This window comes from Phaethon lepturus, unplaced genomic scaffold (assembly GCF_000687285.1).
Source record: "Phaethon lepturus isolate BGI_N335 unplaced genomic scaffold, ASM68728v1 scaffold39717, whole genome shotgun sequence".
Classification (NCBI taxonomy): domain Eukaryota; kingdom Metazoa; phylum Chordata; class Aves; order Phaethontiformes; family Phaethontidae; genus Phaethon; species Phaethon lepturus.
In genome coordinates this window covers 5,465-29,766 of record NW_010551837.1, presented here as the reverse complement: position 1 = coordinate 29,766, position 24,302 = coordinate 5,465, and the positions used below count along the sequence as shown (strand labels likewise).

At 36.3% G+C, this 24,302-nt stretch overlaps 1 protein-coding gene across 1 annotated transcript in view; it reads right to left on the bottom strand.

The window, feature by feature from the left end:
- Positions 1 to 23,562, bottom strand: part of R3HDM1 (R3H domain containing 1) — a gene marked incomplete at its 5' end in the record, with an annotated part of 44,887 nt that extends 21,325 nt beyond the window's left edge. Inside the window, 14 exons of the mRNA XM_010291050.1 lie at positions 354 to 455; positions 1,878 to 2,032; positions 5,279 to 5,533; positions 8,196 to 8,422; positions 8,569 to 8,619; positions 8,702 to 8,739; positions 10,113 to 10,208; positions 10,305 to 10,413; positions 12,997 to 13,137; positions 13,219 to 13,278; positions 14,857 to 14,935; positions 17,367 to 17,481; positions 22,982 to 23,071; positions 23,521 to 23,562. Of these exons, the coding sequence (XP_010289352.1) occupies positions 354 to 455; positions 1,878 to 2,032; positions 5,279 to 5,533; positions 8,196 to 8,422; positions 8,569 to 8,619; positions 8,702 to 8,739; positions 10,113 to 10,208; positions 10,305 to 10,413; positions 12,997 to 13,137; positions 13,219 to 13,278; positions 14,857 to 14,935; positions 17,367 to 17,481; positions 22,982 to 23,071; positions 23,521 to 23,562 (1,560 nt within the window). The remainder of the gene's footprint in view (positions 1 to 353; positions 456 to 1,877; positions 2,033 to 5,278; positions 5,534 to 8,195; positions 8,423 to 8,568; positions 8,620 to 8,701; positions 8,740 to 10,112; positions 10,209 to 10,304; positions 10,414 to 12,996; positions 13,138 to 13,218; positions 13,279 to 14,856; positions 14,936 to 17,366; positions 17,482 to 22,981; positions 23,072 to 23,520) is intronic.
- Positions 23,563 to 24,302: the final 740 nt, after the last annotated feature.

Genomic DNA, 24,302 nt, shown 5'->3' with positions numbered 1-24,302 from the left:
TTCAGCAGAAGAAAAAGCAGCAGAAAGAAACAGCAAGAAAGGGTGGAAAGAGGTTAATCCAGAGACATAAAGAGGTACTGACTGGCTAACAAAACAATATCATTGGAAAGCTCTTCCTTTACAAATCTAAATATACAGATATAGCCTTAATTGTATACATTTCTGCTGAACTCTAAACAAACACGTTAAAAGTCTCAGGAACTATTTCCCCCGACTCGGGTAGTATTTTACTGTGATTGAAAAGCTAGCCAGTCACTACACCGGTATCACACACCACTTAAACAACCAAGCAAAGGTCAGCATCTACTAAAGATTAACCCATGCAGAGAGGAGATGAACAGAAGGTATAATACCAGAGAATACTGCTGTGTAGAGGAGACTGGCAGGAGCGGGGGTGGGTAAGAGACTGCAGAGTACTGAACAGGCTGGGAAGAAGGCTGCAGAGGCCGCAGAGGCTGAAGAAATAACAGGTTTATAAACATGGTTAACATCAGAGTAAGAGTGAAAACAAAGTCTTTTGTAACAGAAAAAAAGCAACTACACTCCAGAAAAGCAACTATGCTCTGTTATCAGAAAGAGAGTAGAATCCTCTGTTTAAGCTAAAGACTACACAGAATTAAAACGAAAGTAATTTTCAATACCTCAGTCTACCAGAAGAAATACATTTGCTTTTATTTGTTATACGTAATATTGGCTGTAAGTCAAATTGCTTCTATTTAACATTTACTCTTTCTATTAGAGAGATTCTTTGGAAACTATGAAATAAAAACTACACATGAATTCTAAATACAAGTTGTTTCAAAGGATCTAAAGACAGAAGGAATTTACTACTAAACACAGATTAAACCATATTACTTTCACTTATTCAACAATACTAAAATATTTTCGCTAGATTGTGGTGGTTTGAACATCAGAGAGGTGGCATTGCTGATAATATTTCAGACAGGTTCAACTCCAGTATCCATTGAGAAGGCAATCACAGTAATAATATAACATTTGTGAAGAAAACTGCAAATACTACATAGACGCTTCCATAAACTAGATGGGGAGAATGAGTACAAACGGGCCTTTTTCAAAACAGACCATCTCTAGTGCAGCATACGCAGGTATACTGAACAGATTTAAGCCAGGGAAAATGAACAAGGATAACGGTTTAGATGAATTTCTATAAATAACTTTCTGATAAAATTTAAGAACAATTTGAAAATACCACAGGAGACTACAGCCAATAGTGCCTGAAATAGCTGCTGTAAAAAGAGGTAAAACCCTCCCTTCTCCTGCTAGCACACACTCTTTGCTTTTCTTTTCTTCTTCAAGCGCTGAGGTCATCTTTTATCTGGCCTATTTTATTAAATTCCTCTCATACAAGAGGAGATGGGTAAAATATATCCCGTTCTTCAGCATATAGTTTTGTGAGTAGAGTAGGCCAAAGCGCTGTTAAAGAGGTGTTCATACTCTACCAGCCCTAAGCTACCTCTTTTGTGCCACCAGTACTCCTTGTGCCGTACAGCCCAAAAATTCATCTGTCTGAAAAATAACCTCAAGACAAGGAAACAAAGATTTCAGTTGGACTAACTCTCTTCCCAGACTGCTGACTATATTGCTGTTAATGCCAGGGGTAACCACACAGTGCGACTACTGATGAAGGCAGAACCTCTTTTCCTGAGCAATCTAGGCTTGGTATGTTCTTGATACCATAACATTTTCATACTAAAATATTTTCTATATTTTTATGAAGAGGCTGCCTACCATATCCAGTTACCCGTATCTGTGTAGCTATTACTTCTTAACGTAGGCTTCCACAGAACCAACCTACTGATCCCTTGTTATCAGACAGCAACACGAGAGTATCAGCATCACGTATTTGACATGTGCACCTGTGAGAGGATGTGATTAGCTGCTGGCTGTTGCTGCGGTGGTGCGGGAAGAGGTGGCTGTGGCGGAGGTCCAGGCACTTGGGTCCTAACAGGCTGCTGAGGCATAGGAGGATTGTACACAACTGGAGTGCCGTCTGGATTAAGGAATGGCTGACCTGAAAAGTTGAGAGAGAACACACACAACCAAATGACAGCTAGCTGCATCATCTAAGTCTGGAGAAAATAAAGCCAAAAGTATTTACAGTATGCAAAACGAATAAAACAATAACATTTTAAAATAAGTGAAGTCATACTGTTTTATATGAGATTTATGCAATGACTTAACAGGCCTCACTGAACAAACCACATGCAGTTAAAAAAACCAAAACATTTAAGGTAATCAAAGATATCCCAGTCTTTACTTAGTGAACACAGATAAGTATATGCTGTATCCTGCTTGTCTTGAAAACTCATTTTTAATCAAGTGGATTGAAAAGGGCAGGAGTAATAAAGGAAAACCCTACTAAAAATACTATTTTAAGGACCTTTTTAAAAGAAGGCAATTAAATGGATCTCCTTGAATCAATTTGAACACCAATCAGAACACAGGAGAGCTTAAAGGCAAATATTTAAAAAAATATATATAAAGCAGTAGCAGCAGTGGTACTCCCATAACTGCTAATGAGATTACTGTAAACGGACTCTCTTCCCCTATTCATAGATGAACTGACTTTTAGCTTTCAAATGAAATAATGTAGTATTATTCTCCTATTTAATAATTTGCAACTTCAATATTACAGCAGTGGACTAATGAAAAAGAATTAAATAATAAACTACTTGGAAGTAAATTATCAACAAACAGTGATTTATTTGGGAATTTATTTAGTTGGGAAAAAAACAAAACAAATAAAATCAAAGGAAGAACAGATTAGCTAGCAAGGACCTGTGTCTAGCCACTTAATGACATGTGTCTTGTATTTGCTTATTTTCATGCTTAAAGGTCCAAATGCTGACATAAATTTTTCTCTCTTCCAATATAATTATTTTCTTTCTAGAAAGCTATAATATGAGAGTAAAGCCTTTGTACCCTAGCCAGGGTCCTGTCAAAGCAGACTAATGCTTCTTAAACTTCTTCATCCCATCGTATTTAAATGTAACTGGCCAACATAAAAGTGTAAAAGTTACTGAAGAGAAGACTGAGGCAATTAATGCAAGAGAGAGACAAGAAGCATAAGAAGACTTGCTATATTCAATTTCACTTAACGGATTTCTCTTTAATGCTCAAGAATTGTGAATGTTCACATAAATAGGGCAACAGATTTTCTTATTTCCTTCTACCACCTTCTGGTAATCACTGGAGCTTAACTTGTTTCCTGTACTGGCTGAATAAGAACTAATTACCATCTTCAGCTACTGAGAAGAAAGACTCTGACCTAAGGTCACGAGATCCTCTGTCAGAAATGCTGAGAAACCAATCTATGTTTTTCGAACTCTGTCATTTGGAACAATAAGGAACAATTACCGCATATGATGATTCGAGTACAAGTCAAAAGTTTATCTGAACCTAGATATTCCTTGTTCTGGAAGTGTACTTTGTCTTCTATCAGACGCTCATTAGATATTAACATAATCTTCTGTTATGCAAGACTATTAATGACTGGTTTAAATACATTAGAAATGGATAAAATGTAGGAAGAATCACAATTTGAAAATCTAGCTAAATTTTAACAGATATTAAACAGGGTAAAGCCTACAATTCTGCTGCCTTCTCTGAGGGGGGTGCAAGTACAATGCAAATTTTTCAGATGAAAAACTTTCACAGTCACATCTGTTTCTCTGCCCTTCCCTGTTGCTATATGGGAGTCCCATCAGTGTAACAGGGAAAATGACCAACAGCACAGGAGGAAGAAAGTGAAACTAATCACGTGCAAAATATGGACAAGCACATAACCAAAATGAAGATGACTCAAGACCTGCAATTTTTTAAATGGAAAAACTCTATCAGGTTTTACATGAAATCACTTTCAAGCTGCTGGTATCATTTCAGTGCCTGCAGTATCTGTTTTGCTGTACAGTAACTCTAAAAGATTTTAGCATGGTCATGCTATAAACTCATAGTATGAAAAATGACAGCCAACATTCTTCCTATTTAGTGTGGACTACGAACACTAAACCCACTTATTTTTCTAGCAAAACTTTACCACCAATCATCCTATTTGTCTTCAAATGGTCAACACACACAATGGAAAATTCACATATAAGATGTACAACTATCACATTAGAACTAGAAAAACTAAGTCAATAGTGCTGTTGTCCTAGACGTAAGATGGCAGATACATCCTCCTCCACATCCTACGGGTATCTATGAAAATTAGATACTACAGCCAGTCATTTGTAAACAATTGTTTAGGAGGGTTGGCTTAAACTATTTGTTCATAGAGTAAGGCATTCAAGAGAAACCTTAGGCAGCGCATCAATATGCAGAATTAATCATTTTTAAAAAATCTCAAATTTTGTACACAACAGCAACTGATTTATATTAAGGAAAAAGAAAAATTAGTCTATTTCAATGTTAAACCTTTTAGTTACAGAAGAGAAATAACTTTGTAGCTGATCATTTTAACAATGCCACTACAAAAAAAAATTTAGTTTAAAACATCACATGAAGTTATATTAAAACATAATAAAGTCCATCTACAGAATGATGGGAAATATATCCTGAAGGATTTCCTTTCCTACAAGGAAAACAAATCTTTAAAATAAAATTATAATGTAGTAATTTTCCAAAGATTACGATGCGCTGCATAAAAAGTAAATTAAAATTTTGGGGATTTCTTAACTTCTACAATGAAGTAAACGTTTACCCAGAGAATGCTAACTCCTCATTTAATCCAGACAAGCAGTTACACGTCTCCTTGCATGTACATTATTAAGTATCAATTTCCTACTACTTACTAAAAATTCAGTATTGGCTCATTAGGCCAACATTGATTTAATCCTGTTTTAAACTTCTTCAGGCTCTCTCCCCTGACTGAAACTGTTTTATAGTAGCAATGGGAAAGACTTTTCCCTCTCCCCCAAAAAGCTGAAACAATTAATATAAGTTATTCTGCGTTCTGGATAATAAATCCTAGGATTTTCATATTTTGTGCTCATTAGTCATTAAAATTTTACGTAAGTCACTCATTAAAATTTTAATATGTTAAAACTCTACTATAGAAAATCAAGTGAGTTTACTTATTCCTTCTACCTTAGTCATGCTTTCTTTTAAAATTAAGTGCACTGAACAAACACAACCACACACACACAAAAAAAAAAGAGAAAAAGAAAGGACAATACTGACATTCAATCTTATGTAAACACTCGTGCATTTTTCTCCAAGTTCTCAATTGTAACAAAAACATCCACAAGCATGTACCAACCTGTTTGAGGGTTGATCAGAATACTGCCAGGCGGTATGCCTGCCGCTTCCAAGGGAAGCAAAAAGAAGCTAGTGCTAGTAGGTGCCACTTGCCCGCTTATGCCACCATCAAAGGAAAGAGAGTTACTAGTGCTGACGGTTGGATAGACGGCAGGCGTGCCATGAGAAGGCTGACTTAGAGCTGGCACTGGAAGAGGCTGCTGGGTGTGAGAAAGAGAACCCGTGGATGACCCTACACTACTAGAAGACTCTGAACCTAGGAAAGGAGTAATGAGAAATTGTTTTTACCTAGAGACAGAAACATGCTCACTTAAAATATAAACTTGTAAATGCTTACCCTTAAAGCTCAGCGTTTAAGTACATTATTAAACAGTGGCCTTTTCAATTAACTCCCCCTTCATCTCCCCTGGAATACCATTACAAGATTCCTTCTGTGAACCAAGGGTCAATTCAGCACTGCTTTGCACTGTAAACTGAGGCTTTCATATCTAGCTGTGATTTTCTGGACAGAAAATGCATGCCTGTACACATGCACACGTGCTAATGTTCAGTTCACCCACAATTAATGTAAGTGACTGGTCACTTACTCCAAAATAAGGCACACACGTTGGGTGCACTGAAGTGATGAACACACAGCCTACAAACTGACTGTGTATGTGCATGCCATGGGGTAATGCAGATGCAGTGGGCCCAGCGTCCCTTCAGATACGCTAGCTAAATTCATGTGCTCTGTAGACATAGCCTGCATTTTCTTTTTACTACTAGATGTCAGAGATCTCCTCTGACTCACCTGCTGGACAAATTGCAGAACACTAAAAAAAAACCCCAAAATATTTTTTTTCACTCTCCTCTGACAATTTTCAGACTGAAATAAAGAATTCAGCCAGAATAATACCAGGTAATATGGTAGCTTTAGCCTAGTTGTATGCAACAATTCAAAGTTCAAAAGGAGTATAAAATAGCTGACTGAAAGCAATAATCATTTTACAGATATGAACAACTGTAAACATTGCAAGGCAGCACAGAACCAGACCCTGAGTGTTCTGAAAGCCAATGCATGCAGCTAAAAGCAATAATCCAAAAGTCCAACATGGAGCAGTCTGTAGAACTGCACTGTTCCTAGATCATTTATCATACTTTTTATTAAGTCTTTGCTATGCTACTTGCAGTACTTGGAGACAGAATATAGTTGTTTAAGAACTCTTCATTAGCAGCCTCTATACAATCTAGAAGAGAAAGCAAAGACTCAAAAAGGGCTGTGATGACATTTATCTACTGTTTGAAGGCACTTTGCAGTCTTTCATAAAAATTTCTAATTGTATCCCTTTCACTTTTGTGTGTTAAAGGATAGTATAGCTTGAAGCATTTGCTGATGCTATATACCTATTTTCTATTGCTAGCTGAAGTGAAATACAAAGTTATTAATTTTAAACTGTGCAAAACAGCATATCCCAGCTGTCTACAACAATCTTCTCCTGACCTGTAGATTTGTTTACAACTGTATCCACTTCTAGATTATGTAGAGAAATTAGGCTGAAGCCATCATAATTAAAGCCAAGTACAACCTTGATCAAAATGAACAAAATCAACCTCAACACATGCAAAATCACCACAACCTGTAACTGCAGTGAAGCAACAACCATCAAGATAGGCATTCTGAACTTTGAATGTTAACTCTCAAAATGCCAAAATAAAGTTTCCAGGGAAATTTTAAGAATCCATTTATGTTCTTGAAATTTAGAAAACAAACGTTTCCAAGAAAGTATTTTATAGATACTCTATCGTCAGGTTGTAGTTTCTTTTCCAGCTGTGCCAAATAGTATTATTACACTGCTAAATGAAATATGATGGCACAATTTTATGGCATCTGCAGAACAACCTTGGAATATATTTTTTTTTTATACAAGTATACAGTGGACAAACAGAATTTGTAACTCGTTTACTGCATTAAGATGTAGAAGTGTGGTGATATACCTATAAGGTAGTGGTGGTTTAGGGAAAAGCAAAAAATTTAAACACATCTTCATTAGAAACAAGTTTTATAAATAAGATCAAAGCCAAGCATAATACAGGCAAGTGATAATATTCTGCTTTTTTACAGTTCTACTTCAAATTCTGACGTAGTGCACCCGTAACCCACCCATGTATTACAAGCCTCAAAATTCTCCGCAACCAAGATTATCTATTGGACCAAATTATATTGGCATCTGGAATACAAATATTTACTAAATTTCATTTTTGTCCCACAGAAGATTTATATCTCTATTTTGAGATTTTGTTTTGATATTAATTACAACTTAACACATCTTTGAAACCCAGAATCTTATCAAACAAATCTTTTCCCCCAACAGTTCTGAATTTTAAAAGTAAACAGTACACTTTGTTCCACTGATCTGATTTGTCAGCAATCTAAAAATTAAGTAAGCTTTGTAGACATATTAAGTTTAACAATGGCACCGAAAGATAACAAATATAACTAACAATTCATAGGCTTTAATGCTTTTTTTTCCCTAGCTAACAGGATAGCAGTGCAGTTCCCTAAGACTGCACAATGCAGCTTTGCCACACTGAAACTAAAGAGTTGAACTCTATATTTTTTATTTTGAAGTACTTATGTTAATGTTTCCAAATCCTTTGTATGTGACAAAATGCATTTAGCTTAAAGATATCTATAATGCATTTTAAAAAAAGTCTTCATTTAATTTGTTACCTGAATTCTAGCTCTCCATGCACTACAGGCTAGATCTGTAGTCATTCTATGGATGCAGCACCCACTGTATCCAGAGGGAGTTGTATGCATGGAGCGCCTACACAACTGAGGCCTCTACATATGTACACATCTGCAATATGCATCAAGTATCAAACCATCAGGTACTTCACTGCTATGTAACTATGTATTTGTACAGATTTTATTATACCTGTCTTAGACAGCCTGCCTGTGCTTTTGCTGCTTCCAGAGCTATCTCCTCTTGTCAGAACTGATATCCCACTGAAGCTGCTGGCTTTCGTTACAGCTGGCTTCAGACTGCGGATGGAGCTATCAGAGTCGGTGCTGCTCCAGGGACGGGGTTCACAATACTTCAGCTCATTCTCAGTACTGCTCTGATGGCTGTTGGCTGATCTCCCTGATGTTTCCTTATTGATTCTGTAAGTTATAAACTAAACTTTTAGCACAAGCATCAATTGCAAAATAAGGGAAAAGAAAAAAGAAAAGAAAAAAAATAAAAGAAAAGGTGAAATACATGCAGAATACTTTAGGATTTTTTTTTTTTTAAAGAAAGCATCAAATACCTAAGTATCTGTCGTCTTTGTTGTGTACTATTAGTTTCTTCCTCCTGGATTCTGTTGACATTTTAATAAGATAGCTTAATATTTATTAAGAAAATAGAAAAATGAAACAGAATTAAACTGCAAATTTTCTTACCTTTTATCAGTGAAATAATTCTCTTGGGAACACAGGGACTGAGGGGCAAAGAAGTGTAGAAATTAATATGAATGGCATCTAGGACCCCTACTACAGTGCAGTAACAAAACATGTTGCATTTGACTCTTACGGCATCCTTTTTATATTAAGCTGCCTGAAAGCTTAACCTCTTTGGTGGATAATTTCCATGTTATGTGAAGAAAAGACAATAGAAAAGGCCTATCTGCAGAAAATAAAAGTTCGCATCAGAATAGTTACAATGCTGACTATTTTGTGTATAGCAGTATTTTTCTGAAGTTACAATTCTTCCACTGGGCCTTCGCTGCCTTATGTAACTTCCAGCTGATGTGTGACTTCACAAGTCTGTTAACACCACCTGAGTTGCCTTGTCTTCTGCTTGAACGTGTGAAGTAGAAGATGACACTGGCTACTGCAGTAATTGTACTGAGTTCTTTGGGTACAAGTACACATATGCTAAAGAGCAGATGGAATATACAATCAAAAAGGCTATTATTAACTTAGTTATGTTGTCCTTGACTGTGACTTCTAGCATTTGGTACAAAGCTTCTAAGGGTACAACACATAGTGAATGAGTACGGAAAAGGAAAAGGTAGTTTTATATCCATGAACCTATTCATTTGTTCATAACTAAGGTGAAGGAAAAAAAAAAGTCTTTTGGAAAATATTTGGATATAACAAATTAGCTTCTCAGAGCTCCTTGGTCTTTCTTCAGAACAAGAATCTGGTTTTGGATGTATAAGAGCTACAGATAAATGTCAGAAAAAGTGGATTATTAGAAGTAATGCTCATTTTTGAAGACACATTTGTTCTGTTTCACTCAATATAATTAAATATAATCACTACTTGTGATTGAATTATAGTTTACAATATTGTCCTCCTTGATAACTCCAGTCAAGAGAGACTTAGACATCCAGACTTCTGACTGATATTTCACATATGGGAATTCAAATAATTTTACTGTGACTAGGCATAAGATGTGTTTGATATAGACACAAGTGATTAAAAAAACCCCAACAACGTTTTGCTTTTGGGTTTTTTGTTTGTTTGTTTTTTAAATAATTATTGGCAGTACCAAAACACTGCAACTTAAATTTCAGGAAGGGACAGAATAATGCACTGGAATAGGTAATGCTAGATAACGCACCAAAATAATTCTTCAAGGTTGCTGGAGTTTCATACAGTAGTGATTAGAGAAACCAGAAAATTTCCCAGTAACTTCAATACCATTTACAACTCACTCAGGCCACACTAATGATTCCTAGCTGCTCAGTCCCCTTCAGATACAGAAAGTTTCCTGGAAAGAAGTATCTTTTAACAAAAACCACGTGTGCTGCATGTGTACATATGAAGTATTCATACAAAATGCCATAAGGTTTTCTTTGATACATACATCTTGTGCAAATATTCTTTCTCTAGCTCTCTGATACTCTTCTTCACGTTCTTCTATGGATTTACTTCTTCTGTCATCTTTTAGTCGTATCCTCATCTAAATTAAGTGATACAGTGTCAACTTCTACAGAAAAACAGTGTAAATACACAGTCAAATACAGCAAGTGGAAGGAAATACTCTATAAGTATTTACCTGGTTGTCATCCTTGTCTAAACTAGAGTTATCTCTTTTAAGGATGTACCGCTTCTGGAAATCATCACTCTTCTCATCCTTTATATGCTCACAGAACTTTTGATCAGGTCTATGAAGAGTCATTGGAAAGAAAAGATTTATGGTTCCGTAAACATATACCATACACAGTGGAACAAACTGAAATATACTTAAATATATTTAATATTCTAACTGAAGTGATAGATTTTGGTTGTTCAGGCAATGGAAAAGGTACCATAAATGTAAGATGATGTGTGCCCCTAACAAGTCCTGTTCCTGAGGCATGACAAACCTGCTTTTAAAAATCTCTTCCTCCTTCAAAGCTTTTGCTTCAATTTCCAATTAAGGTGGCAAGCAAACCACATGCCCTTGGGGAATCAGAAGTGCTCTTGAAGCCAGACTGGTGCCATGCAATGGATACTGGGCATGCATGGAAATGAAGATAGGTGCTTTCTGCTACAGCTGTAATACCTCAGAATTCATTTCAAGGGAAAACAGAAGATAGAGGAGAAAGCATCGACACTTACAAACTTCTAAAATAAAATTAAGTAGAAATAAGCAAGAGAAGAAGAACAGTACATTGCAGGCAAGCAGGAACTTCACAAGATCACAGTGAGAGGATGAAGCAACAGATTATATACATTGTTTTGGTACTTTATCTACTTTGTGAAAGAAAATAAGATATTTTGCAAACTCTTGTTATTAAAAATAGGTATCAAATACCTAGACAATAAAACTACTACAATCATAAAAAGTTCTCAGGCAGCCAGGAAATATTTGCCTAATAGAAGACAAAACATATGTATACTCTTTTCTATTTCTGTTTCTTTATTCATTATCCAGGACATCTGAATAAAGTCAGGAGATCTTTTTCTATAAAACACCCAATCCTAACTATTAGTTACTGGATGCCCAAACATAATTAGCAGGCATTTCAGAGAACCTTTAGACTGTCTTACCTCTTTCTTTTAAAGGTCCCTGAATTTACTGCCCTGCAATCACCAACTTCCCACTCCACTGAGACGTCCCAGTATGCACTGGGTTGTTGATGTCAGTAACATCACTGATCAGCGATGGAGCCGGGAATCTGCCTATGAGGAAAAGGTAAGTTTTGTTTTATTCAACATGGAGCAGGTCTCCAAGGTTTTCTTTCTAAATTCTTATTTTATATCCAAAGTGATTTAAAATAAGAATACTGAAAACATTACGAATCTTAATGTCTGCAGGTTAGATGAAATGCCTGCTAATTAGTAACTACACCTATAGGGGGCTTCCAGAGGCCATAAGCTATTTAAATAGTCTAGGAAAAAAACCCAACACGTTAATATGAAGAAATAATCTTTTAATAGTTCTCATTCCACACTTGAAGCGCTAGACTGAAGCTCCAGTCTAGAGATGCTGGTAGACGCAAAGGCAATAGATTTGAAAACTATGGCTTTATAAGCCAGTTTAGATAGACAATGTATAGCCAAAGCAAAAACACATATATGAATACATAAGTTACTTAACATCTATTTAGGCTCTATCCATTTTTCTAGAAACTTTTGAGGAGGAAACTGTTTACTTAAGTGAAATTTCAATGCAGTGTATTATTTCAGTTCTACTGACTATAAAATTAGGGTGGATAATTAGGGTTTTTTTTCTCCCAAAGCTATGGAGAGTGTACATAAAGACTGAGATTAGGATGCAGGAGCTGTAAACTCCTATTTTCTTCTTCAAATCATAGAGTACTTAAAAAAAAAAAAACAAAACAAAAAAAAACCAAAACAACCCACAATCAGAAACACCACCACAACAAAAAATGGTGTCAGGCAAATGCTTTAAGCTAAAACGAGAAACTAGGTAGTGTAAATATACCAACACATTAGTCCTTTATCTTTCTGAGAGAGAATGAGGAGACAGAGCAAGTGCAGAGGACAGAGGGAACAGCTGGGTCCTTGGAATGAAAACATCAGCTACGTGTGGGTCTTGGAGTTGCTGTGGCCCCAGTGCTACTTTTTTTGTAATATGCTTTGCCCAGTGATTTCTCCAAGAAGTCTCCAGCCCCCACAGTACAGTAGTATAGTTAACAAATGTCAACTTGTTAACCTGGTTGACATTTCCACGGATGAGATGTCTGCCTTGCCTGCTATGTTTATTTTGTAAGGCCATGTGAGATCTGTAAGCAACATTATTCCAGAAAAAAAATACAATGCCTGAATTTTCCCAGTAGATTTTTACAGTACAAAAGCTAAAGTTGTGCAAGTCTTGTCCCCTCCCTTCACCAACTCAGAAACAACCCTGTTCTAAGTTAAGGGCTGGTTCTGCTTTCCAAGAAACAAAGAATGTACTTTGTACACTTTCCTGGTGTCAAGCTTTAACAGGTAAATAGTTGACATAAATTCATATTTCATGGAAACAAAGTCAGCAAGGCATCTCTGCAAGAAAAGCAACAAAATCTTAATTTACAGATGACATCCTTTTCCCCCAAAAGAGTTTAATCATGAAACAGATCACATTGTTACACAGCACTGGAACACAAACAGTAAAGATCTTGCAACTACCTCTCCTTGACGCATGGTTCCCAATGAGTAGATAGGCCCCTCCTGCTACAGATGCAGCATCATTGTATAATATATATCCCAGGTGTTAAATCTATGCATCAAAAAGTTTTTTCCAAGACTTTTACACTTACATTCTTGTACTGCTAGTTTTATTTACTATGACTGCCTTCCCACTTTGGTCCACGTTGTGCTCTAATCCAAAATAAGCAGCTACCCTGTGCAACAGCATTCTATGGTAAGATGTCATTGGGGGAAACTTTTTTCTTGGAACTCTGGAAGAAAGGAATAATAGCTTTATTAAGTAAACAGGAACACTCTTGAATTCTTTTTTCCTATAAGAGTACAGTACTTACTCATTATTACCAATGAAATCTAAAATTTCCTGTTCTAATTTCAGCAGCATCATTCTGTCCCTGAAAATAAAAACACAGCAACTCACATATGAGACACTCCAATAACTGCAGCTGTAGTCACCTTAAGAATACACAGATAAGATCTGTGATTGAGGGATGATGGTAGACTGTAAATAGGACCACAAGGTGTCAAATGCAGTATTTCTAGGACAAAGTATTCATTTTTCACTAAGATATATTTTATTGAACCTCCCTAGTGTAATATGCTGTTCTCATCTTAGAAATCAGAATACAAAGATCCTCCAAGTAATCTCTGCCCAGTAGACTCAACAGAAATTACAGTCATTGAGAAGACAGTCTCAAGAAGAAAAAGCAGTGACTAGGTTGTTTCTTGTTGGTTAGCATGGGTAGCAAGATTTGCAGAGGCCTGAACTGGCCCTTGGATTGTGAAATGCATCATGGGATCATGGAGACACAGAGTGCCAGAGCATTGACAACCGGAGGCACTACTACAACATACCAACAACCAAGCAGTTAAAAGCTGGCACGCATTGCAACGTGATGAGATATTAAGAGAAAATGAAAAAGCTAAAACTCAAGGTGATAGAAATCAACATTAGCTGAAACACTATAAACCAGAAGTCTTAAAAATGCTTATGCCAGTTCCCATTAACATGTAATGAAATTAACTGTCCCACAGTTCATAATCTGTGCGCATCAGATAACTAAGCTTCCCAGTTATTGCACCTGTAAACCCACAGCAGACCTTCCAACTACAGTTTCTTACTTTCATTGGGATACTTGATGACTTCAAACAGGAATAAAGAAAGAGTCTAGCAGAGGTCTGTGCTTTCTCATTTTACTCTACAGGACAAAATGGTGTCGGACCCTTATTATAGCTCATTTTACATTTTTTGCCAATCAAATGGAATCCCAATACATTATCACCTTGGAAATCATAACTATAATATTAATGAATAACAAACAGTAGTGGAATAGCTTTTGTGACAGCAGCACAATTCCACCAAGTTAATTTCTTGCCTTGAATGTACAGCCATGGACCTATCATGAAACCCCACTGAGGAAAAGAAGATAGACAGCAATGTATTGCAAACCTCAAAGCAACAGAACCATGTTGACTCTGTTTCTAACAAATGGTGGACTCGAGTCAGATCAGATTTGGTTTCTCATGTGCGAAGTGAAGATGTGTATCTCTAACTATGGCTTTAAAAAAGTTCCTTTGTTTATAAATTCAGTGCAAGGCAGATTAAAGTAAAAGGCAGTAGTTTATTCTCTTAACAAGCAGATGCTGAAAGAGTACAAGTTTTAGAGACAGGGTATGAGAGTCCCTTCAGGGACAGAATTACACACAGGCAGAATTCATTATTTGCTTACTAAACATTAAAAGCTTTTAAATTTCAACGTCTTGAACCTTTGTCCATGTAACACACAAATTACAGTGGATCGGTGCTTCAGGTAGCCCATGTAACAAAACCTCATCCTAAGTAACTGACATACAGTGGTCAGAGATAGGGCGGGGGCAAAACAAACGACATCAAAAAAGACCAAACCTGGTGGAGTTACACCTTAGGCAATGACAAGAAAGAAAATCAGAAATTTGACGTTACTGATGCTTACCTGGGATTGTTTTTTAATGTATTTACTAAAAATTCATGAAGATCGATACCAGTGGAATCTGTGTATTCTTGGCTGGAATCTAAGGGTGGAGGGGAAGACGGCAAAATTACACTTTGAAAAAACATTAATACTATTTTTTTACAATTATTCCTGAACACAGTATTTATGGATCAATACTATATATTTATTAGGCATGTTATTCCCAAAATTAAACACTTCCCGTTTCCAAGGAAAAGGCTCACAAGAAAAAAACCCCAGAAAACCCAGCGTCTTTCCCACCCCCTATGCCAACTCTAATAGAGAAACAAAAGCTTCAGTAACACTGCCAATCTGTTAACAAATTGCTATGTATTTTGAAGCAGTATATCACCTTGAGTGACCCATTACTCAATACGCTACATTGCACTGTTGTGTACACTTCTGTGGACCAGCAGCCGACCTACAGAATTACTGTATGTTATTCAAAGAAATATTGTCATTCAAAAATGTAACAGTTCAACCTTCAAAAAGGTTATTTGTATTATTAAAAATCTTCATTCTCTTGGACTTTGTTTTCACAACATAATGTTTTCAAAACAAAGTTTTCAAAAAGAATTCTCACAACCTTAGGTGTCCTTTCTGGTTTCAGTGAAACAAAGTATTCAAAAGTTACATTTTGTTTTCTAAAATCTCTCATGGAATGAAATGATTTAACACCAATCTTCCCTTACGTAAGCGGCTTCCAGAGTTCTAGGTCTTAGAAGTAAAAGCTAGAGGTGTCTTAACAATATTTTTGGAACTGAATTTCTTCCAAGAACTACTAACGTGTTAACCTACTCTAAAGTTAGGCATGGCTCAAACATATGCCTACATCCTAGCTGTTCCAGGTCTTTTTGTGGTCAGTATGTAAAGCAGTCATTGCAAATTAGCTTCTACTAGCAATGAGGGGACTACTGCACAGAAGAAGGGTAGAATTTAGTGGAGACAGAATCTATGCATGCTTTTTCATTAGAAGCAACAGTGCCGGCAGAGCAGCCTCTTGGCGTAGTGGGAAACTGGGTGACCAAACTGTCCAACTGTCAAAAATGATATCAATTTTTCCTGGAGAGAATCCAGGAGTCCACCTGAGGACAGGGAATCTCTAGTTCCCTAAAGAAGAATGACAATGAGCTCCTTTATCTGCAGACCTCACTACCCTGTCAGTTGTGCCCATATATTAGCAAGAGAGTATAAATGAAATCAAGCAAGTCTGAGCACTTGTGGTTTAGAATTACTTTTGAATCTGAAGATGGGAAGGGGAAAAAAAAAAAGGCATGCCTGGTAAAACAACTGTAAGATTGAATAATTATTTACTTTAATTTTCTTAATTTGCAAGTGAGCAATAATTTAGCTATAATTACTAGAAGACTGATGCTTAAATTCCATCATTTTCTATTTTGGCACATCCTACATTGGTAAGTAATTAACCTCCAGAGGAGATGCTGGGTGAATTTAAAACAGCTATCCCTACCTTAGGCATTTTGTCACTTTGCTCTTAACTCCCCATCATTACCTAACATGTCAGGTATTTCGAGGGGTGGGAGGGGTGGGCTTGGGTTGGGTTTGTTGCTTTGTTTTTTTATTTCAGAAGGTGGATATGTACTTTAACTGTGAGCAAGTTAGCTCTGAAAGAACATCCTAGTTTAAGGCATCAGTTCAAAGACTGAGATTTATAAATGCAGTTAAGTTCTCCATCCCAGTGCTTTTTATTTCACAAATACCTGGCTGCCAGCTGGGACTTTATCCAGATAAACATACTGGATCCTTTAAATAAAGCAAGAGCTGCACAATGATTTGCCAAGTGCATAAAGTCTTCTACCTTTAGGAGGCATTAGGAAACATGGACAGAGAGAGGCTTATGTCATCAATTTTGCAGTTCTATTCCAGGTTAAAAACCAAAGATTTTCAACAGACAGAATAGATCTTCAATCCAGAATGCAGGAGTATTAAAGTGAAAATACAATACTTGTCATTTTTACTTATGGAGTTCTACCCTTGCTCCAAAACTTTATAAAAAGCTTCTAGATATTATCAAAAGTAAAAGAAATTAAAAAAACAAGAACACTGACTGCTGTTGAATAAAGATCAGAGCAAGTACAAAGGTAGTTGTCATTCTCACTTAAGTTTCACAAAACCTGTAACAACAAAGTCTAGGAATAAGATAGTAACTTCTACTGACTAGTAAAGTCAGTTTTCCAAAGAACACTTAAACACAACTGAGGCAAAACAATTGCTCTTACGCTTATCTGCATAGCTAGATAGGCGAGAAAGGAAAAGCATTTGCTGGAGTACATGTGTTTGATGAAGCCTCGAAAGCACTGTATCCTCTGGGACCAATTCCTGCTCCAGCTCAAAGATGTCTGATCTATTTGCCTCATTTGCTAAGAAGAAAAGCAGTGTTTATGCAATGATGTCCAGGAAGCAAACTGCGTGTTCTCTAAATATTCTTTATCTACACGGTACATTTAAAAGCACAATGACTGATAGCAAACCTCTTGATAACATTTTTCTGGACAGTTTATCACTGGATTTTTCCTTTTCCGTTTCATCTTTTGCAGGCTTTTCTTCTTTTTCAAAAGACTGTGACAACTGGATCTGAATTTTCTCCTGCAAAAAGTAAAAATCAGTCATCACAGAAATTGAAACAATACCTGCAGGAGAACTGTTTTGTACTCTATTACCTGCAAAATAAAGAAGTAACAATGAAAGTAATTGCCTTCATATTCTTTCTGATCCAACATGTATTTTATGTAACCACAAAATGAAATTATTTATCAGCAAATCAAAAACTATAGAGAAGACACAGAAAGTACCATACACATCTTCGTTTACACATACTTTCAGGTCATGAATTCTATTTCAAAATGAATGCAAAGTATCTTATTTGATATACATCTAAAAATGAATATTTTCATATGTGTAAATTTTATACAGCTTATAAATTCTTGAAGTGATGCATCATCCATGATGCCTTCCCCCACCCATTCTTCACAGTTCTAGACTATAAAACCTTGTTTCAAGTTTCAGTTGGTTTATACCAAGAAGAAAAAAAAAACCCCAACAAATGTTTCAAAGAGACCAGCACTCCCAGAGCCACAAAAAAAGGAAATATTTACAGTACAATATATCAAGGCAAAAATCCACAAACCTTGCTATCATCTTGGGCTTCGATTCTTAACTTCTGGTGTATTTTTGTGTGTGTAATCATCTCAAAAATCCATGTTTTTATATAAGTAGGTGAACTATCATAAAACCTGTTTCCCAATTACAGCAAAAAAAGAGCTTCCCTTTGAAACTATAGTGACATAATAGTCCCTGAAATAGTGGAAGACTAATTTGTTTTTCATGCCTCTTTACTTTTTAACAAGATTGTTAATGAAGTAACAACACATTTCAGACAGCAAAAGCAGAGGAGGTAGGGGGAAATGGAGACACCATGTGTCTGAATGGCTCCAAGAAGAGGAGTGGCAAAGTCCACTTTGTGTAAGAGCAAGACCCCCCTCCATTACCTTCCATCTTTAATTCACTCAAACATCAATTTTGCTTTCCTAGATACCAACTGACTTGATGCTGTTACTCCACCTACCTGAGAGCATCTGATTCTTCCCAACCCAAAGAACGTGCCCCATATCTATTCTTGCCTATCATTCTTCTGTCCTGCACCTAATCCTTTCCCATGCCAAGTCCTTACTCTTCCTTCAAACCCGTATCCAGGCACATGCTCTAAACTTCTTCACAGACTTGATCTTGCTCATGTAAGCTGGCCAGAGTTAAATATAGTCAGGATTCACGAAGGCTAACGACTGTTTCATGTGCAAACAGATCCTTGCACAACCTGCAGTAATGCTCCTCCCTGCCCTAGCACATCTCCCTTGGTCCCTTCAGAGCTGGGCAATGGGAACCCTATACTAATGAGGTTATGGTTTGAAACTAGTTTCAATATGCATTTTTTGAGTAACAAGTTTTTCAAATAAAAACAATGAATTAGCTCATAGTTTTATCAGCTCTCTCATTATGATTTCCCCCCCACATTAAACTTACTAATTCATACACACCCTGCAAAACTGCATCACAAGTGTGAAGACTTCTCAGCTTTTATGAGATTATCTATACCCAAGTCTGATAAAACACACTACCAATCATTAATTATGAACTCTTTTGTATCATTCTTTCTTAGTCTTGAGAATTCACTTGGCTACAAACCCTACAGAAAGTCCAAAACAAATGTTTGCATTCCTCACCTCATAAACCTGAACATAATTCAAATGAGCAATTTATTTGTCACTACAAAGTGCATTATACCTACTGTTCACCTAGTAGCTGCATAACAGTTATTTGAAAAAGAAAGAAACATGGTTTATGGTTTACTAAGAAATTATTTCTAACTTGGATCCACCAATATGTTATTCTCCCTTTTAGAATAATACTCTAAAAAACTATCAGTAAATTAAGGAAGTTTTCATAGCCTGATTTTGCCTTCACTAGAAAATTGATTGACTACATACTCTAAACCCATCCAAAGTGAAAGCATACAGCAATCATTTACTCAAAGGATTTCAGCAAGTAATCATTTTCATACTTCTTTCCCCAATGACAGCTAAAAAAGGAATAGTCATCTGAACAGCCAGTTCTACTACTACCACCAATTCTATTTCAAATTGTGGTACAATAGAACCGTATACCAAAGGGCACTTCTGACTTAATGCTATAAAAACTGTAGCATCTAATTAAATATGACCTGCTTGACAGGAAAGCTACTGAAAAATCTTTTAACTTCTATTCCCTTAAAATTCTTTTAATCCCACCCTGTTGTAGCAGGTCTCTGCTGGCATACTGATTTAACAGACTCCTCGCTGTAACTCATATCACCTACCTGAGGTCCTCATTGTAGCAGAAGAAATTGTCACAAAAAGCAAAACCCCCCCAAAACCCATCAAAAGCCAATAAACTCCTCCAGCTTAAAACACTTGAGAAAAACATGAGAGTCAGGAAACATTACAGAATATTACTCAAAGCCCTTATGCCCTGGGGTCTTGGCTTTTTACCAGCAATCTCTAAAACCAACCACCACCTGAATTTACACAAGTCAGAATAAACTAACACTGAAGACCCTGGTCTTCTCTCCCCACTCCCCCCCTTGGGTTGTTTTATTTTGCTAAGGAAGAAAAAGTTCAATCTTTTAAAGGTTTATTTGCTTGTTACCCATAATAACTGTCATTCATATGAAAACCTTAAGACCTGAAATGGATTATCCTTGCCTAGTGTTCATACTTCGTATTAGAGCGTACAGAATCAGAACAACCCCAGCACCTAGTATTTAGACAAAGGACAGCAAGAGAATAAAGAGTTAGTGTATTTACAACGATAAAAGATCAAATAAATCGGTTACATTCTTCCTCCTGCAATAAACTGATAAGCTTGTACTTTCATAGTGCCTTTTAGTAAAGGGCTGCCAAGTGTTCTTTAACAATTAAGGCTTTAAAATCTGTGAGCTTCTACCTAGGTTTCTCAGTAAGGAACAGTATCTTTTTTCATGTTGGAATTGCTCGAGACAACATGAACAAGTATATCAGAAACTAAGTTGATCTGCTTGAGACAATTTCTCCGGACTGCCAACCTCTTTCATTATAGCCTTCTGAGGAGCAGTAGCTAGCGGTGGCACCAGTAACCTGCTAAGTGACTTCAACACCTGCATGTGCCTAGGAGTGTTACCTTGCTAAGAGCTGCTGTACACATGAGTGTGGAAGGGGTGACTGATAAACAGTCACAGGCAAGACTACAGAGTTACCCTAGAACTCACACCAATTTCTAGTTGGGCAAGTATATTTTTCATCCTGTCAAGGCTATCACTTTCCAATCATTAAAAACTGTGATTCTTCAAGTATTATCAGCAACTTTATCCTGAATTTTATTCTTCCTAACTCTCAAAATCCATTTTAAGTATGAACACAAAACTGGAAGCCATTTTTCAGTTGCAATCACTGATAGAACAGAGCAGTGACTTTTACAGCAAGGGGAAGCAATCACAGAGGTTACTGTCATGCTGCAGAGAGGGCTGGGCAAGACAATCTCTCACTTCACCTTGCCCCTGGGACCTCCCACACATCCCAAGCACAATTAATGCATACACATCATGCTTCAACGTGTGGGGCTTGAGGAAGCCAGAAGCTGACTCGTGCTTACAGAAGAACTCTTCCATGCTATTCCCAAAGATTCTTTGGGAAAGAAAGCAAAATGAGTGAAGAAACTGCCTGTTTCAGAGTTGTTAGGGAGGGTCATGGAAGAGCTGTGCCCCATAGGATGTGCGCTCCAGCACCAGAACTTGTAACAAATTCATACTTCTAACTCTTCTCTTCAACACGCATTCCTCCACTCTGCAGGGAAGAATTATATTTGTTCCCTCAATCATTTGCATAGTTACTGGGATTCATAAGCCATTTTTTCTAGATTACTGTTTCTAAAGAAAACTCACAGCTAGATCTAATTTTGTTTCTTAATGTACAATCTGATTTATGGCATTCCTTTCATACAGACTTAGATTATCACACAATTCAACTCATTCTGTAGAACCGGCCTTCACATCTCTTCTACTACTGCAATAATTCCTTTCAAGAACAACCCTGCAGTACACAGCTAAGGATAGAGTCCCAGAGGACATGGTAACAGATGCCATCTGCAGAGAACGCTTATTACAAATGTCTGATTTTAAACCATTAAATACATGGTAGAGGTTAAATACAGTGCCAGAGGTTTTTAAAATCCCAACATCTCTTATGTTTGAAATATACTGAGGATGAACAGCCCATCAAATTAGAGTTCTCTCTTCCTGTAATTAGATACAGCGACTAAAAAAGTTAAACCTTACTGCTTCAGACTAAACAACTAAGCCTGAACTAGATCTCACAGTCAATTTTCTTAATCTTATGCAAAACACTACAAAAGGGTTGCAAATCATTGTAAATAGCATTAACCTTTCTGTTGTCCTTTAGTCTCTTACTCTGCAGCCTATACCAATCTAAGACTTAGATTTTCATCAAATTAGCAGGCACACTTTCAAAGTTTCTCTAGTCAACTCTTCAAATATTGGTATATTAATGAAGCACCATGAAAAATACTGTTTTTCTCAGTTTTCCCAAGGAAAAAAAACCAACCTAGATACTTTGTGGTTCAATGTTAAAAAAAAAGTGTTACAAAAATTTTAATTAGGTTGACAACAAATACCTACAGGTTCTCAACCTCCCTCCCCAAAATGGAATTGCCACTCCCCCAGCAAAACCCCCTCACACACTGCTATTCCACTGGTTCCTTCTGCTTGTTAAAAAAAAGTGAGACTTTTCACAAAAAGACAGTTTAGAAGCTATTCAAATAACAGCAAAATAAGCCAACATGCTTTATGAGTAAGCCACTACAAATTGTTTCAGTTCTGTTAGGAGTGAAAAAAAGAAAAGCATTTTGATGATCCTCATTCATACATAGAACTAAAACCAGTAATAGTATTTTGCTCTAAAAATACAGACTGGTATGAAGGTAAAGCCAGGCAAGCTAGATTTTGTTTTAAATTCTCTAAAGTATTTTTTACATATTTTCTCCAGCACTTAGGAACTTTTTAAAGTGTGTTATATCATCTTAATAGATTAGTCTTCCGACATACCTCAGGCATGTGTAAATAGAACTACTAGCAATTTCAACTAATATTCAGGAATTCAGTTAAAATACCAGAAATGACAACTGTTTCAGAACTTACAACTGTTTAAGTTTTCCAAATATAGAGAGCCAGTAAATTATGCTGCATATTAATCATCATTTTTCTGTCTTACTGATTGCAGACAGCACTTAAGCAGTTTAAGACTGCTTCAATTGAACTGTAACACTAGAAAGTTGAAACAACTAACAAAACTCCTCTTCCTGTTCACCAGATATCAACTATTATAGTTCAGAAAAACAAAGCACGAAATTCTTCATGTGGTCTTAACACCTCTATTAAAGCTGTATTAAAAAAAAATTAAAATCATATGGTGCCTGCGTATTTAAAGAGTACCCAAAAGGTTTCTTTCCAACAATAAATTACTTCAAATTGTTTCAGAAACTTCAGTAACGTGATTTTTACCTGGAGGTCCTGTGATATTTCAGCTGTGGGAAGTGGTGGATATTCTTCACATACAGCAAGGCTCCGAACTAACTTTAACTTTGTGTTTGACTAAAGGAAAGTATGTAAAATTAAAAACTATGGCTTATAAAGAAATTATATAAATATACCATAAGCCGTTACTTTTCCATTCATTTTATATGTAAAACAAAATAGCTGAAAACTGCATTTTTACTATTTTCAATAGAATAAGTAACTTCCTTCCAGAAGAAAATACCCAAGCAATTGCAGCTTTTGAAGGCACTATCAGCATAATCGAGCACATCTAACAAAAAGTAAATAAAATCTTTGGGAAAATGTTTCTCTCCATAACAATAAAAAGCCACCAAAAATATAAAGGCAAACCACAAAAGCAGACAACTAGGCAAGACAAAAATCCAACAGAATAAAACAAAGCTTCAATGCCAAAAAATAAAACTAAAGGCACTTTTCACAAAGAAACAAAGCTTCATCAAGCATGAAGGGCTCCCTTAGCATGCCAGCACACAAGTCTACTGTACCTTCGACCTTTTTGCTGTCTGTCCAAAAGACTGCACTGGCCGCTGAATGATAGGCACAACAGAAAAGGTTTATATTAAACTTAATAGTACAATTTTATTAATGCAAAAGTCTGTATAAGAAAAAGCTTTAACGGTTATTACTGACATGATGGTCAAATCTGTGAAAGGAACAGCAGGTGCTTTTGGCTGAAGGATTATATGTTATCCCATTTTCATTGTGCTTGTCCTTGATTTCTCTTCTTCATTTATCAACAATAGATATTACAGGAATTTAACAGGAAGCAAGCATTATTTTTGTTCAGTAAGATTCAAGCAGTTTACTTTCTCAGCAGCTTCTACATTTTAAATTTTTGTGTCCTAATTCCCTTGGCAACATGACATGGTTTTTATAGATTTTCTTCCTATTCCTGAAATCTACCTGGAAAAGTTATATGAAAAAAAGAAAAAAACCCCGCATTGCCTCTACCAGGGAAACAGGTGATGACCTATCATAAGCAGATTAAAACACATGGTTTCTTGCTTTCATCTTAGGAGCTATGAAAGTGGACTTCAAAATGGGCTACTGGTCAATTTTTTTCCTTTAATTTAGAATCTCACTATGCATTAATATGCTCTTTCTCCTCCCAGATCCTTCTTATATTGCTATTGTTTATTTTTTAAAAAAAATCATTACCAGTACATGGTACAGTATATGATTGAAAGGTACATTTGAATCAACAAAAGCGTTTAACAATTTCTTAATTGCATAGCATAGTTAAAACTAACTCAACCCTCTGTGACAG